The sequence below is a fragment of the Lethenteron reissneri genome, chromosome 34 (genome assembly GCF_015708825.2).
Source record: "Lethenteron reissneri isolate LAM-NWPU_2019-01 chromosome 34, ASM1570882v1, whole genome shotgun sequence".
NCBI classification, from domain to species: domain Eukaryota; kingdom Metazoa; phylum Chordata; class Hyperoartia; order Petromyzontiformes; family Petromyzontidae; genus Lethenteron; species Lethenteron reissneri.
In genome coordinates, this window is record NC_083812.1 from 12,499,836 (window position 1) to 12,517,485 (window position 17,650).

The 17,650-nt window shown below is 45.1% G+C and overlaps 1 protein-coding gene across 5 annotated transcripts; it reads left to right on the forward strand.

The window, feature by feature from the left end:
• The first annotated feature begins 2,487 nt into the window (after window positions 1-2,487).
• On the forward strand, window positions 2,488-17,122 carry IPMK (inositol polyphosphate multikinase). 5 transcript variants are annotated; one of them, XM_061565353.1, is made up of 7 exons: window positions 2,488-2,540; window positions 4,921-5,738; window positions 6,258-6,343; window positions 7,694-7,790; window positions 8,682-8,854; window positions 10,446-10,527; window positions 10,750-17,122. In XM_061565353.1, the coding sequence occupies exons 2-7, from the start codon at window positions 5,414-5,416 to the stop codon at window positions 11,490-11,492; spliced, it is 1,506 nt and encodes a 501-aa protein (XP_061421337.1). In that variant the 5' UTR covers window positions 2,488-2,540; window positions 4,921-5,413; the 3' UTR covers window positions 11,493-17,122. The 5 variants fall into 5 exon arrangements, with proteins under 5 accessions (XP_061421337.1, XP_061421339.1, XP_061421338.1 ...); XM_061565355.1 differs by having other exon boundaries at window positions 2,497-2,540; window positions 5,529-5,738; XM_061565354.1 differs by having other exon boundaries at window positions 2,500-2,540; window positions 4,925-5,738.
• Window positions 17,123-17,650: the final 528 nt, after the last annotated feature.

Below are 17,650 nucleotides of genomic sequence, written 5' to 3' on the forward strand. Positions count from 1 at the left end.
CAAGTAACATCCACAATAAGGAAAGTCACAGGCTTCGTTACTAACTAGGCCTCGTATTTACTACAACAACTTAACGGCACCATAAAGGCATTTACATTGCTATAACGGTCATTCCAACATTACAACAGCATTTCCAATATTATAGGAATATAAACAACTTACAGATAATGCTTCTTAAGCTCCCACAATGGACAAGTGCGGCTGTGGTCTCACTGAGATGCGATGCGTGCCGCCATCTTGACTTATGTGTATAATGGCTGACGCCCGCGTGGTACAGTGGAAATCTAACATCGTCACTTCCTGGTCACGTGACCAACAGTAGCATAACAGGAACTTTCTGTGAACGTACGCTCCCCATCTGCCGTGAGGCAAGACAAAAAATGTAATCTATTTCTCGAGGCTTGCCCTATATAAAACCATCCAAATTGCTCCGAGGGTTGCCTACATCTTTGAGTCAAGAACCAGGCTTCCATTGTTGTCCTGTACGCACACTTCCACGTCAACGCTCCTCACTTTCAACAACCCGCACCGATGACCAAGCGTGAAGTATGCTTAAATACCGAACCACGTGGTGTGCAGCTCTTCATCCAGCAGTGGATGGAGCATGGCTGATAAATGAAAACTTCATTTTGATTTATATCGGTCCCTTGACGATAATAATTAAGGATGTTAGTTTAACACGTAGGCTTTCGCGACTAATAAACATAAGATGTTTTTGCGTTAGATCGCGTAAATATAAAACGTGCCATTATTTTAGAACAAAACTGGATTTCTCCACAAATCTGGCTGTCGCTTGATGAAGCTAGTTGTAATTTCTGGTGAAACGTCGTACTCAGATTGTAAATGTTGTGGATTTGCTCTCCAAAACACCGGTGTGCTGTACTCGTAACGAATTGACATGTTTTGTTTACGTGACAAAAACATTATTTGGCTGTGTCGGATGGTGGTGGGTTTAACGACACATTTATATTCACACGATCTAACCCCCCCCCCCAAAAAACCCACCTATATTATGGTATCAAGGATGCGTTTTTGATATCGTGCTCTTATGCGCTTTACACGCAATATTCATCTCGGCACGTTGGAAAAGGGCACCCCCAGTGGCAGCTTTCCCCGTGACACACAAGGTGACTACAGCACCTGTCCTGCAAGCGGGCATCATCAGTCTGCGAGCTGGAGGGGGCAATGATTGCTCCTGCTGCGTGTAAACCAAATAATATGATATGATAATAGGTTTCCCCCCTTTTATCTGGCAATAAAACAGGTGTTAAGTTGTTAAAACACCAAACTGAAACATTTTACAAGGAATCATGCCTGCATTAACCACAATACTTGTGGTCATAATGCAAACAAAAACATACTCTGATAATATATGCATTGTCTATGAAACGGATTGATCCACACCAGAGACAGCTTTCTTTTGAGCCTCGTCTCAAACGGTGTTAGACCAGAGGACGCCAAAAGGCGTAATAGGTGTTTTACCCTTTCTGGAAAAAAAAGGTGTTAGATGTTTAAACACCAAAATAAATACCCTTTGCAATGCACAAAATCTCCACTAACCACACGCAGTTGTGGGAAAACAAACATGCTTTTGATACTGGCATAAACGTATCGTATATGTACGTTGAACTTCTTTCACACCGTACCTAGCCAACCGTGCTAATCGGAGGTGCGGAGGAAATATATAGCTATCAACCCATACGGTTTACCCGTAATTCTTGTACAGAGAAATTAAGTTTTCAGGCCCATATGGCGTCCAGCCGTTTCAATACGGACAAAACTAAATTGTCTATTTGTGTCTCCCTTGTGATGGGACTTTGTAGGATGAACGTTGAGATTTCTAAGGGCACGGGGTGAACAATAAGGCCTGAATTGGCCTGTAATAAGCTGGGGCACTGATAAGGAGTTGACAAGTATAAAAAGTTTCGATTTAAAGCTTTCGTGACTGCAGGGATTCATATTCTTGGTTCTATCGGTAAAGTCAGGTAGAAGGGAAATAATAAAAATAAAACAATAAAATTCCCACGACATTTCGATTGCAACACAAGCAATCATCATCAGGTGTGAAAACCACAGCAAGAAAATGTTGGTTTTCACACCTGATGATGATTGCTTGTGTTGCAATCCAAACGTCGTGAGAATTTTATTTTATTTTTATTATTTCCCTTCTACGTGACTTTACCAAGAATAGGTATAAAAAAGATCAATAAACTAAGAACACACACAAAAAGGCAGTTTTTAAATAAATGCGCTTTCAATTTGTCCGATTCAAAAGTGCTCGCCTCCAGGTGGCTTCCTAATATCGGCAGTAATCGATGGTCCGAACGAGCGAGCAGCCAATGGCGCACGGCCCCCACCCCCAGGTAAGATGGCGGCCATCCCCGCCCGCCCATCCCCCACCCCTAGGTAAGATGGCGGCCGTCTCCGCACGCGCCTGTGACGTCACGCCGGATATCCGGCAACCGACCTCAGCTTTCACTTCCGTGTTCGCCAGGGGGGGTCGAGGGGTCGGGAGGCGGCGCCGCGTGAAGGAGACGGAGGTGAGGAGGGAGAGGGGGTGGGGGTGAGGAGAGGGGGGTGAGGAGGGAGAGGGGGGTGAGGGGTGAGGAGGGAGAGGGGGTGGGGGGTGAGGGGAGGGGGGTGAGGGGAGAGGGGGGTGAGGAGGGAGAGGGGGGTGAGGGGTGAGGAGGGTGAGGGGAGAGGGGGGTGAGGAGGGAGAGGGGGGTGAGGGGTGAGGAGGGAGAGGGGGTGAGGGGTGAGGAGGGAGAGGGGGGTGAGGAGAGGGGGGTGAGGAGGGAGAGGGGGGTGAGGGGTGAGGAGGGTGAGGGGAGAGGAGGGAGAGGGGGGTGAGGAGGGAGAGGGGGGGTGAGGAGGGAGAGGGGGTGGGGGGTGAGGGGAGAGGGGGGTGAGGAGGGAGAGGGGGGTGAGGAGGGAGAGGGGGGTGAGGGGTGAGGAGGGAGAGGGGGTGGGGGTGAGGGGAGGGGGGTGAGGGGAGGGGGGTGAGGGGAGGGGGGTGAGGGGAGAGGGGGGGTGAGGAGGGAGAGGGGGGTGAGGAGGGAGAGGGGGTGGGGGGTGAGGAGGGAAAGGGGGGTGAGGAGGGAGAGGGGGTGAGGAGGGAGAGGGGGGTGACGGGGGGAGAGGGGGGTGAGGAGGGAGAGGGGGTGAGGAGGGAGAGGGGGTGGGGGGTGAGGAGGGAGAGGGGGGTGAGGAGGGAGAGGGGGTGAGGAGGGAAAGGGGGGTGAGGAGGGAGAGGGGGTGAGGAGGGAGAGGGGGTGAGGAGGGAGAGGGGGTGAGGAGGGAAAGGGGGTGAGGAGGGAGAGGGGGTGAGGAGGGAGAGGGGGTGAGGAGGAGAGGGGGGTGAGGGATGATGAGAGGGGGGTGAGGAGGGAGAGGGGGTGGGGGGTGAGGGGAGCGGTGTGAGGAGGGAGAGGGGGGTGGGGGGTGAGGAGGGAGAGGGGGTGGGGGGTGATGAGGGAGAGGGGGTGGGGGGGGTGAGGAGGGAGAGGGGGTGGGGGGGTGAGGAGGGAGAGGGGGTGGGGGGGTGAGGAGGGAGAGGGGGTGAGGGGTGAGGAAGGAGAGGGGGGTGGGGGGTGAGGAGGGAGAGGGGGGTGGGGGGTGAGGAGGGAGAGGGGGTGGGGGGTGAGGAGGGAGAGGGGGGTGAGGAGGGAGAGGGGGGTGAGGGATGATGAGAGGGGGGTGAGGAGGGAGAGGGGGTGGGGGGTGGGGGGTGAGGGGAGCGGTGTGAGGGGGGTGAGGAGGGAGAGGGGGTGAGGAGGGAGAGGGGGGTGGGGGGTGAGGAGGGAGAGGGGGTGAGGGGTGAGGAGAGGGGGGTGAGGGGTGAGGAGAGGGGGGGGTGAGGGGTGACGAGAGGGGGGTGATGAGAGTGGGGGAGAGTGAGATCGTGGGTGAATGAGTGAGAGTGTGTGATATATTTAGGGATTAAGGTGTTGTGATTGTGTTTGTGTGTAAGTTGGTGAGTCACAGAAATGCCATACCCTGGCCTGCCAGGAGAATGCGTTACAGCAAGATGCGTGCTAATCTCCGTTTAATCTCTATAGGGTAGAATGTCGGCCCTCATGCGTGGGGTTTCCCTGGGCGCTCTGGTTCCCTTCCACATGTATGAACATCAATTGGCCGAAAACACCTTAATTTGTAGAGGACCGCAGATCTTGGGCAATTGTTGGCAGCACTGGCTCACTGCCCGGCTGCTGTCTACCCACTCGTCTGTGGTTCCTCGTGTTTCTTGAGTCATTCTCTTCGAGAGTGAGCGAATATTATCAAAGCCGTGTCGCTGTGAGCCATTTTCTGTTAAAATTGGGGTGTGGCATGGATTCCCTTGGTCCCTTGCACAATTTAACATTTTTATGACCACATAGTTAATTTACAAGAACACCTGTGGTGCTGATTTGAAACATTCAAACTGGTCTGGCCATGCTCCATGCTGGGTTTAACCAGGCTGAATTGTGTGAGGGGCTTGCAGTTCCCTTTGAAATGTCTGGCTGGACACAGTCCCAGCATGGATGTGAGCTCCCCTTGCAAGCGAGGGTCATGGAAGCCACATGCCCAGCCATTGATTGCATGCCCATGCTGCTTGATCTTGCGTGTGCTTTCATTAAAAAGTATGCACGAACAATTCCAGTAATTAGTAATACTATACCGAGTCACTTGAGTGTTGATTTTTTTTTCTGGGCAATTTTATTTATACTAATGAAAGGTATTGGTTTCAAAAATTGTGCACGGTCGTTTACCAATTACCTATGCAAAGCATTTATTTCAGCATTGATTAAATCGATCATACATTTTTAAGAAGTATTTTTATTCACATGTATTAAAATGTAATCATTTTCCCTCAATTAATGTGACATTTTTGGCATGGATGTTTTTCTATTTCTAATTCCACAACCCCGACTGACACTTAAGATAGGAATGTGTAATGACATGCATTGTATTCAATCGTTGATTACGAAAGTTTAATGAACACACAAGTAGCACATTGACCATCTTGCTGGTCCTTTAAAAATAGACTTAAAATTGTCTTTTTCAGGAAAAGATCCTCACCTTCCTAAGATTTAACACTTAGGCTTGCATGCGATGAAGAACAGCATAGTATGTGAAAACTTCTGCTAGATAAAATACACGTTTCGCCTGAGTGTCAAATCCAGCATCTGATTTTGTGCTAAAATGTGAGATGTCTGTATAGAACATATCCTTTAGACATGTGACAGCAAATCTTAGATGTTAGTTAAGATAGAGCATAGTCATTGGGAGGTTAATATACAATCCTAGAAAAAACAGCTGAACTATCACTGTTGGTCATGCTTGCGTGCGCTTAATATCACGTAAGTTAAATGTTAGCATGGAATTTGAGTTCTCTGCCAAATAAGAAGATTAATTAAGCGAAATACACAGTGACATGTATAAAAAGCAAGCCGACGATAATGAGACAACCAGCGCAAGTGTAATTGCACAATTAGATGGCATAAATCCTCAGGCCGAGCGAACCCAACATCCCGACCCTACCCCACAAGACCCATGGATGCCGTCAGGAGGTGCAGCAATGGACGATGAACATCAGAAAATCGGAAAGTGGCTGGAAGGCAGCGGTGGCTCGCATGAAGACCGGAGCGATGCTGCAGACTGTGCCGACGCGGCACCTGCACACTCGGCTTGCTGTGCACAACTCAAACCGCTGTCCCACCAAGTGGCTGGACATGTGGATGGGAAAAAGAAAGGCCTCGGTACGGCATAACTTTGTTAATTTGTTTTAAAAATGTTGTAGCGTGTATTTGCGAAGTGGCTCGCGTTTTTACTCGCTCATGTCCCATTTTTTATCATGAGTGAAATTATAAAATCGATTCAGGATTCACTTGTATATTGGACTGTTTTATTTCACCTATAAAAACAATTTAAAAGCTCTGATACTTATTTGGCAAGACTTTTACAGAATACTTAATTCCCTGTCTTCTGTACAGACATTCATGGGTCTACTGTCATTCTAAATACCGATTTTAGATAATCAAAATCATTCCAAAACCAGACCATCTTCAACTATTCGATCTCACACCCCCCCACCCCCATTAAATGAGATGTATGTCATGAAATATGAATCATTGAGTTGAAATATTTGACCTGGTTTCAAAGCTGATGTTATCATCCATTACACAAAATACATTATAAGCAAGTTCCAAACGTTGAGGTTGGGATTTCTGGTGGCGTTGCCACGGATTGGGCCCCGCATTGCGGGTTGTGTGCCACAGGCATGCGGCAGCACCCCGACGGCTCGGTGCTGAAACACGTGCAGCCCCCTCCACGGGGACAAAGGGAGGTGGATTTCTACAAAACGGTGAGAGCGGTGCCCACCAGCCAGTGCATCGGCTAACACCCAACAAGCACCGCCTTCCAGGTTGGGCTGCGTGTTGACCGTTTCTTCTCTCAAGATTTCTCTACATGCTGATGTGGGCAATTTCAGGATTTTAATGAGTGAGCTACAGATGATTACGAATTATTCAACGCCTGAAGCTGCCTGCGAAGTAAGTCGTGCGTGTGGAGTGCTTGAGAGAAGAAATAATCAACGTGTGACCCAACCCAGAAAACTGCACTTGAATTACAAGCGGCTGTGAAAATGTATGTGTTAAACTCTACCGTTGCAGGGTGCCGTGGTGGTGAGATGTTAACTACCTCGCCTGGTATACAGGAGGTCGTGGGTTCGACCCTGGTGCCTGTATATTTGGGGTTTGCGTGTTCTCCCTGTGATCGCGTGGTTTTTTTATCCGGGTCCTCCATTTTTTCCCTCCGTATTTAGAAGCATGCGTTTAGAGTATTTTGCTGCTATAAATTTCCAGGCTACGTCTGAAAAGAACTATATAGCTCAGTGGGCTTTACCTGGTAAAATAAAAACCAAGTTTATGTTTTAGTTTAGATATCACTGGATGTGGTGGGGAGGATTAGTGCAGTGTGTGGGGGTATTTGAGGCAAGAGTGCTCCTCTAGTCCTGTATGGATCAGAGAGTTGGACCCTAATCAGTTTGAAAATAACTTGTTGGAATTTCATCACTGGAGTATGTGGCATGACAGGATAAGCAATGCACACATACGGAAGAGAATATGACAGGTGAGTGTTGTAGATATGATTAGGAAAACACTGTTGTACTGGGTCGGACATGTGCAGGGTGGGGGAGGGCAGCTTAACGAGACAGGCATTGAAGTGGTCTCCACGAGGCCAGTCGCTAAGGGGAAGACCTAACAAGATGGTAGAGATGGCAGGGCATATCTTTAAGGTCATGCATGTCAATGTGTTAACTACGCAGCAGCCGATGCATCTGGTGGAGGGCAGGGAGCGTTGGTAGCCAGGAGGTGTGGCGTAGGCATCGGCCATGATATCATCACCCCTTTATCTAAATGATCACAGTGGCCTGTGTCTGAATTTCTGTCATGCACACAATTCTGTATTTGCTCTCAAGGCACAATATCTCTGAGTTGTGCGTAAGTAGATTCACACCACAGGGAGTTGCTTTTCATGCCGAGAACTAAAACATCACCCCTTTTGTATATCGATGTAATCCACTTGGAGATGATTGTTTTCTCTTAAATAAGGGGAAATCTTCCTTCATCTTTTTTTGGTGTACACCGTGATCAAATATGGTTTCCGCGTATGCAGTTCGATAATGGTAATCCAATATTTTCTGTCTCTTCAGGTATTTAATGCCGAGTGTAAAGACGAGAGAATTATCTTCCTGCGAGAACAAGTACCAAGATTCATGGGCACATGGATACCTCCTAATTCTCCCAATAGTATCCTTTTTTATTCTTCTCATTTATTGGTTTATGTATTATTATCATGCTCATTTACCAAGGATAACCTCGTGGAGTCTCAGACTAATTTTCAAGAGGTTCCTGCCAAGTTTTCACAGGAGAGCAGTGTATTGCTTTGTGTAGTCCCAATTGAGTAATTTGTAGGTATTTTTTTCAGCATTGGGATGTTTCTCCAATAGCAGTTACATGATGTTTTTTTTTCAATAAAGGGAGAAAACTAGAGAACTTGCAGTAAATCATGCAGACCAGGGGGGAGAACATACAGACTCCACGCAGAAATGTGCCCGAGTTGGGAATCGAACCCAGACGCTTCTTGCTGTGCGGCACAAGTGTTACCACTGAACCATCCTACCACCCAAATAATTATATAATTGTAGCTATTGCGTATTTTTAGAAACCGTTATGACTGTGCTTAATGCAAGGAATGCATTATTACAACTTGGATAGTGCTGCTTGCGGCTGGTTGATATGTAATACTCTTAGTTCTTTCGGTAAAGTCACGTAGGTAAAAAATGAAATTAAAATTAATAAACAATAAAATCACGACGTTTCGGAGGCAACACAAGCTTCCGTCTTCAGGTGAAACTGTCACAGCAAAAAAATCTGTATCAAGTGGGTTATTTGCTGTGACAGTTTCACCTGAAGACAGAAGCTTGTGTTGCCTCCAAAACGTCGTGATTTTATTGTTTTTATTTTTTATTTTAATTTCATTTTTTACCTATGTGACTTTACCGAAAGAACTAAGAGTATGAATCCTTGCAGTCACGAAAGCTTCAAATCTAGAATGGTTGATTTGAAGTTTCGGGCCTGTGCTTAGCAACGGTATTAAAAGTCAAATGCATTGTGTGATGTTTCTTTAATGTATGCCAGCTGTGTATCTGAAGCTAGAAGATGTGACATGCAAATTCAATAAGCCATGCATTATGGATGTGAAGATGGGACGCCAGAGTTATGATCCATGTGCCTCACAAGAAAAAGTGGACTATGAGCGGACCAAGTACCCCCTTATGCAAGAGATCGGATTCCTCGTTCTGGGCATGAGAGTCAGTGTTACCGTCACACTTAGAGTTTGCCTCACCATTCACGACATTCACATATATACCTAGATATAAACAAATGTAAAGCAGTTGGGTTTATTAATGATCCAGCGCTCAACATTTCACTCAAAGTATTCGCTCATCAGTGGTCGGTCCCCTCCTCACTACCCTCCCATTATCAACGTTGGCTCGTATTGTGCGAAATAAGTTCAGCATACATACATTCTTTAGCTACTACCATGGTTATTTTCACGTTGATACCGCCACCGACAATGAGGACTCGGTCCACCAGACACTGACTCATCTTCTTGGTTCTTTCGGTAAAGTCACGTAGAAGGGAAGTAATAAAATAATAAAAATAAAACATAATAAAATTGTATTATAAATAAAACATAATAAAATGTTATTATGTTTTATTTTTATTATTTTATTACTTCCCTTCTACGTGACTTTACCGAAAGAACCAAGAAGATGAATCCCTGCAGTCACGAAAGCTTTAAATCGAAACAGACACTGACTGTTTTGTCTCATCTGCACTGTGCTCAAGCACCACAATCCAGGTCACAACAACTCACCCACTCGCTCAACCACTCCTCACTCGCCACACTGCAGGTCACACCAATGCTGCGTCTTCCCTCACACTGCTCAACTTTAGAATTCCCTCCCATCGTCTGTCTTACAAAGCGTGTATGACAACCTTGCTGAATTCAAGAAGTATGTCACGCTCTTTATCTGTTACAACTTTGAAAGGACTTTTGCTGGCCACTTGATGTTTTGGGCTTTTGGGCCTGTGCTCAGTAACTCAAAAAATCTATATAATAACTTTATCACAAATTTTGTCGAAATGACTTCCAGCAATACGACTTAAAGTGTTACTATATATGCTTTACTTGATGTTTGTGTAGGACATTTTTATTCCAAATTAACGTGCCTGTAAAAGTTAAAACGTGTTGATGGGTTGTGAAATTTGCTTGGAGTGGAGGCTTTTATACGATGTGTTGACAACAGGAGTGATTTTCTCAATATGATCACAATGACCCTCGAAGCAAAACATCAAGTAAAACAATTCCGTGTAATGTTGTGGTTATTTTGATTATGTAGGAATCTAAACATGGATCATGTATTCTGTTCGATCGCCTGCACAGAGAAATCCAAATGTCTACTGTATATAGGATTGCCACCTTCCCGGGTTTGACCTGGACATTCCGGGAGAATTGGTATCTGTGTTCGGGTGCCAGGAATTGATTTGTACTGAGGTCCGGTGGCGCTAAAAAACAAACTTCATCGCAGTAAACTGCATGGTATTGTTAGACCTAGGCTGACAAGAGAAACACGTCTTGGTTTATACTGCAGTGGAGAAGGTGGCGACCCTTCTGTTGCGCTGCCAACTGCTCGCTTTACCCTGCAAACGTGCATTATGCTGTTTTGTGCTATCCGCCACCATATTACGTTTAAAAACACTAGTTTTATTGTTGCTTTGTTGGCCTACGTGTGTTGAGTTATGAATTGCTGCGTAACATTTCAATGTTGATCGTGAAATAGTTGGTGAATTGTAATTCTTGTGTCCTATGCAATTGACTGTTTTTTCTCCTTTTAGGTGTACCAGCCTGAAACAAACACTGATGTTGTTTATGATAAATTCTTTGGCAGAAGTTTAGAGACAGATAATCTCAAAGAAGGTGAGGAGTCTATTCTTAATTATGTTTTATTTTAGCTCAAGCAGTTACTCAGCACTCAGTGGCAGCTGTAGGAGCTGCTCTACACACAGAGGGAACGCTTGCAGTCTCTGTGCAGAGTGGGATGAGTTTGATTTATTCTGCCTATAGTGGGACGTTTAGTTGCAGGAGTATTGCCACTTTAAGGTTTGTGCATTCAGTTGATTTTCTTGTTTGTACCCACAGGCATTTCCAAGTTTTTCCATAATGGCCATTGCTTGCGGTTGGATGCACTGGAGGGTGTGATACAGAGGCTGGAGAATATTTACACTTGGTTTCAACAGCAACGGATATGGAATTTTTACAGTAGCTCTCTGCTCATGGTATATGAAGGAAATGCTCCTCCTCAGACGGGTCATTCCACACGGACAACATCACCAGCCACGTGTGAGTCTGAAGCAGCCAGCAGAACACATGACGGGTGTACACACAGCAGGGTCTTTGGATGTGAACGTGACCCAACGTTAGCAGTTCACCCTGTTGCTGCCACCGAGGCAACCTGTCAAGAGCAGTCAGCTGAGCCTGGTCCTATTGTTGATGTGCCTCCTGGTAGCATTGGTTTAGAAGACGCAATAATCGACAATCATTTTGTGAAATTGTGCACCTCTGTGGATGTTTGCCAGCCAAATGTTTACTTGTTGCAAACAAGTAATGATCATACTCAAGCTTCCTACGTGTTTGATTCCTGTTTGGACAACACAAATGCAGGTTGCTTATGCAGACAAGTGGCTGAGCCTCGCACCAAGGATGTTCACAGAGACTACGTGCACTCCGTCGGCACGGTGAGGACTGGCAGGCAACATGTGGATGTGAAGCTGATTGATTTTGCTCACGCATTTATCTCGGAAGAAGCCGACGAGGGCTACATTTACGGACTCAACAATTTGATTGCAGTGCTCAGGGAAATCCTGGAAAAGGCACGAGATTAGTTTTGCCATGTCCTTCATCCAACAAAAAGTGTATTATATTTTTTTGTCAAACCAAGCAGGCTTCCTTATGCGAATGTAAATAATGAATTTGTGTAAACCTAAATTTGTTCTAATTACATAAGGCTTGGCATAATTTGTCCAATTTTGGTTAAAACATTCCAACTATGAAACGCCATGAAAAATGTATTCAGGTGCTCAATATTTCTGTTTATTAAGCTTAAGGAAATAAGCATGAAGGTTCCTGTTAATAACTAATACTGTATACATGTTGCATACGTTCAAGCTATTTTATTTGAGCACTCATTATCGAAAAGTAGACTCACATGAGAGTGTGATTGAATAGGTCAAGACTCAACTTTGCAAGAATAAAATGAGCCTTCGCACATTGGAAGCCACTTGGTATAATTGGCCTTTACCGCTGTCTTCTTGGAAACTGTCTTCCAATAACATCTTAAGAGAGATATTACACAGATGTAATTGCAATTGATTGCTAAATGGCACTGCATCACTGCACGCACGCTTGTCCCATTTCACTCCTTGGTTGCAATTCAATGCGTCCTTTATGTTTCGAAGTGTAAACTCCCAAAATCATTTTCACCATTCGATTATAATTAAAATGGTTCATCAGCAATAGAAATTCTTGCTTGATAGCTTTTCTGTTGCAAAGTACTCATTCATCATCAGTGTTGTTATTATTTACCGTATATCTTACATTTAACGTTACATATCAATGATGAAAATAATAGAACTTAACAGCTGCAGAGCCTAGTGATTACCATGGTGATTTCTGTCGTGATCCATGAAACCATGCTGTCTTCCATGAAGTGAATATTCAAGAAAAGGAAGTATGTTGTGTTTGTGCTATGGATGTGAACACAATTGTTGCATTTCAGCGCTTACAACCATTTTTAAACTATACTTTAAACATTGATAATTGCTCGTGTTATGAGAATGCACTTGGCTAGGTTGCCATTTCCAACCCTATCGGTACACTTTCGTTTATTTAACTGTTAGCTAATTAAACAAATGGCTTTTATTGTTCATTTTATTATCTTTCTATTTCCTTGTTTTTAATTTCATGATTCATTGCAATGCTGAGTGTCTTATATAGTGCTTTGAAATCCTTGATGAGATGCACTTTATAAATATTGTTATATCATTGTAAAAGCTGTAATAGCTCAAATTTGGCTCTGAGCTCAGTATAGAATATTGAATGAATGTCGGCTATTGAATTGAACAAAGCCTGTTAGCAAATTTGGACCGCGACACCAACAAGCAATGGCCTACTCCTTTCCTATGATGCCACAGGATCTTTAACCTCCACTGTGAAGCAGACGGTGTGCATTCACAATGAGTAGTATTGAGTAGTATTAACCAGGGTGGCCTGCCGGATTTGAACCACGAACCTCCGCAACAAGCAGCGAACGAGCTACCGCTGGGCCGTGTCCACCGCTTCGTGTGGCGCGCGTCTGTAACGCGAATCCACAATGGAGACGGTGCAAGTGGCACTCGGCACGCGTCCACAACTCGGCTGTGTGAGCAACGTTTGCATCGGTCCCGTCAACGTCAATTTGGCAGCAGTGTGGACATTGTGCAGTGCGAGCAGTGTGGTGAATCGTGCGTGTTTATATTATTATTGTGCCCTGCCGTGCCTGGGAAATTGACATTTCTGCTCTTCATCTCAAAAGCTGCGGATGTAAGCCTTTACACCCCAATAATTTGATGATCTGTTATGACCCAGGGCGTATGGCCCTTTGACCCTAATGTCAAGTCTCCTCAAATTATGTTCCTGCATGGTCAGACCACATAGTCATTCATTCCTTACCTTTTATTTGGGAATGTTACATGTAAATGGTGCAGTTCACTTTAACATTCGCAACTCCATATCTTTCAACCCGTCGTGCCGACATTACATTACACAGCACATTTTCGTTCATACCCGAGGATTGACTCGGACTTAAATGTGTTTATATTGTGACTGGTTTTTATGCGGAGAGAGCACACCTCTGTTGTTTATTGATTGCATTGCTTGCAGATATTGTCATCTGGAAGATGACTGTGAGATCAGAGTTTTTGGGCCATCTTATCGTTTTGGGAGGACGTTTTGACTTGAAAGTGCAACTCAGAACTTTTCTGGTCATCCGATCGGACCAATTCAGTTTAAAACTAAATAGATTGTATTGACCCTAGGCTAATTCAATCGCATATACATGATTATACCTGGAACCTCAACATTGGTTATCTCAGTGTTCCATTTATCACGGTTGACATTGTTAAAAAATATAGTTTATACTTCATTGTTGTGAAGAAATTAGGGCCGATGTTTCATGCCCACTTCACTTTTAAAAGTAACACACAGTGCTGGGAAACCGCATGGGCAGCACTATACATAGCGCAGTATTTTTGTATCCAGGAATTGCCTAATTTTAAAGGACAGTGTTGAGTAAATACAAGAATGTGTATTGTCCTCGGAGGTACCATTGGTGTAAAATGGGGAACATTAGTTGGTATTATCACACAAACGCATGGTAATTTAAACAGTGCTATTTCATCCAACAACCACCTGTCCATTCCTACACAATCAGTTTCATTTAAAGTTGATTGAGTGTTTGAGACGTATTACTTCCGTTTATGAGATGAGTCACCTCTTTAAGGCATTGCAAAAAGACGAGGGTATTTTGCTGACATGTGCAAAGTTTAACTTTATATGCAGATAAAGCAAATATTTACATAAACTGGGTATGGAATTTTGGTGCAAATTGAAATCAGGTAAATCCTACCTGTGCATGGATTATGTAACCCTTTGCAACAGACCTTGCCCTCTTCAAGTAATGTTTTAACGCAGGTGCACGAGCTACTATGGCATGGATTATAAACAGTTAACTCACATTGCATCACCTTTAATTGATTGTCGTTAGCCCATGTCAGACATGACACGATGCATTAACATTTCAACACTAGTTGGGAATCGTGCAACATGCAGCGAACCGTCGTACTGTATGAAATGTAATTGGCTGCAGAGACCCGGAGTAATGGGACCGCATGTTTAACCATTGCCCTGACCAACTGCTTTGCAAGCCCGAGTCACACTCGATGCAGAGGCCACAGCTGTGCCAATCCCAGCCGAGTCGCTCCTCCGATCTCCGTAACCCAGTCCCATCCCATCCCACCTCCTCCACCCGTGCAGCTCCCCCGTCATGTTCCATCACTGGGTTGGCGATCTGGGCGAGGTTGTGGATGAAAGTTGTGGGGAGTGTTATTGAAAAATGAATTAAGTTTTAGACGTGTTTAAGATAGCAAATGATGCAGTGTTAAGCCTCGCAGAGTCTGTGTGACCCAAGATCGGTCTCCCCGAACAGCAGAGCTTCTCAGCCATCTTCATTCCACGGCACTCACTTTCGAGGTGGCTCGATTTTCGCAGCACACTGAACCAACAAATCGTTGTAGGTCCTGAATCCAACAGTCGATTGATTGTGGCCGGTTGATGATCTTTGTGCGTCTCTCAAGCGATACGCCGCTCTGGACGAACTTTCCGCCGTCATGTAATTGTGGATTTTCCACAATCGCGTCACGTGTCGCTCTCTCTTTGATCACCACCGCGCCTTCCCCCCAGGTCTCGTCGCGGCTCCTCAATTAGAATTGCATGCGCACGAGGCTTTGATTTAATCACTCACCCGGCTCAGCCGATTAATGAAGAGGGGAAGTTGCGTGTTTTTGTGTGCGTCAGTCGGTGCGCATGAATGTGTCTGTGTGTGTAACTGATAATTGTTTTGTTTGGGTGGCCATCTGTTCATCTATTTAATGATTTTATTAGCATATCTGTCCGTTTCCAGTTCTCATTTGGATGTCTATGTGCCTGGTCTAGTGTTAATTATTTTGTGAATTGTGTGTGGATTAATTGGAAAAAAACCGCGGCACACCTGGGGCTTTGCTGCCACCGGTCATTATGATTGGCTGCTCTCGAGGCGGCACACGGCGCGGGGTGAGGTGGCAACGGGTAAGGGGCAAGAAGCAGAGGTCGCAAACGGGGTTTGATTCCTTACCCGTACCCGGCCGCACCAGGGTCGCAAATGGGTACCCGTACCCGGCCGGGTACGGGTACCCATTCCGTACCCTACCCGAAATGAGTGACAAACGGTGACTCACCAGTGACTCACGGCCTACCCGTACCCGGCCGCATCAGGGTCACAAACGGGCCGGGTACGGGTAGCCGGGTATCGGGTAGGGTACGGGTTTCGGGTACCCGGTTGCGACCTCTGGCAAGAAGGCGGGCCTCCTTTCTAGAACGGGCTATGGCAGTGTTCACATGTTCAGAGGGAGCCACTTTCGCCGATAAGACATCAGTGTGAGGGCCGCCACACATTTGAAACAATTGGGGTTTGGCAGCACGATGGAGTGTTTTCACATTTGTATATTGTCAGAGGCCGCGCTAATTGCCACCAGTGGCCCGCGGGCCTTACAATGAAGAACACTGGTGATGATACAAACGTGGCCTGGTAGATGAACGAGGTGAGTGGCATCACGGCATGACAGGCACCTCGTTGCTGAGATGACCTCGTGGCTTCACGACGAGGAGTCGTGGATGAGCATGGACGCAGGTCCAGATGGGTCACGGTGGAGCCAGAGGGTGATGGTCTTGTCCTGACTCAGTGGCTGTGGAAAATGAGCCGAGTGATCTGGGGTATGCATGGCAGGAGTGCACAGATTTGCTGCAATGACAATTACCCCACAAACAGAAAATACAAAGCTTGCCAAGAGTGGTTGGTTTAAGGGTTTGTTTTGGTTGAGAATCTACTGTACATAAACTTTAATATGGATGACAGATTCGCTTATTCTTGTTGAGAATACTTTATTTGTGTTTGCAAATGTTTTTTAAATATTTTATTTTCAAAAGTGAATGTTTAAATGTGTGGCATTTAGTAAATATGATCGGGCAATTATTGGTGTTTGATGGTTCATTATTAATCGTGACGATGGTTAAGGATGACAGCCGTTATTTAAAGAGTTGAATCATTTGAGTGGATTTAATTCAATGTGTTTTCATTGGTTCTTCGCGGTGTGTCAGATTGCTATAATTCTACGCTAATGCTGATTAAAATTACCTCCACTATTTTATAAATGACTCAATTGAAATTGCCTCTTCACATGAGCAAAGGGGACGCACTCCACTTTAGTGGCCGCATACTGAGCCAGTGATGAAAATTCCGTATTCTCGTGGTGGGGACAAGTCTTTTCGGGAGGATGACCACTCTTAATTTTCCAGAGCGGTGCTCATTTTTATTACCTCCAGAGGGAGGACGATGGGTCGAGTCAAATGCTGGCTCGGGTTTGAGGCCTGTAAGCTGGCACTTAGCACATCGCCAGAGTCATTTTTATTTGTGAGGATTGTTTTTGTCGGTTATCAACCATCTACACCACTGCTGTCCACCATGCCGTCTTGCACGCCCCGTGAAGAACGATGCTGCGCCACACCGACTTTCACAGCCCTGAAGCATTTTACATTATAAGCAACAACAAAAATATATATTTTTAAAAATAGCAAAACATAACTGGAATGGATTTACTGTATTTAATATGCTTCTCAGTTTTATTTAAATTCGCAATCAAAAGTCAATAAACTATTTTAACAGTCTAAATGTGTCTTGTATTCCGCCTGAGATAACATAATGCCTGGTCTTGGTGACGCTGTTATTTATCTGCCTGGCGTGAGCGAGGAATGGGCAAGAACACCGACATATCGGTCACATCGGGGTTTAAGTTCCGATGGATCAATGTTTTAACATCGATGTTTATCCCTCCGATAATAACATCGTGACATCCATGTCGTCTTGATTCCCATGTTGTGATTTTTACTCTGAAGGAGGAGGAAAAAAACAAACTCTCACAACGTTAGTAGGAGGTGTGTGTGTGTGCACTGTCTATAGGTGTACCATTTATGTTCTGGAAAATAGGCGTACGTTTGCTATTTGGGTGTTGACCCTTGAAAAACAGCCTCCTGCCACTGTACATTTTCTTTGAAATGTATGTTTTCTTTTCATCCTGGAAATGAATGTAATTTTGTGCACAGTGTTCACCGAGTAACAGCAGCCTTCTATATTGGTATTACTGTATATGTTTTGTAATTTAACTTTTCACAATTTTTCCAACAAACTTTGAAG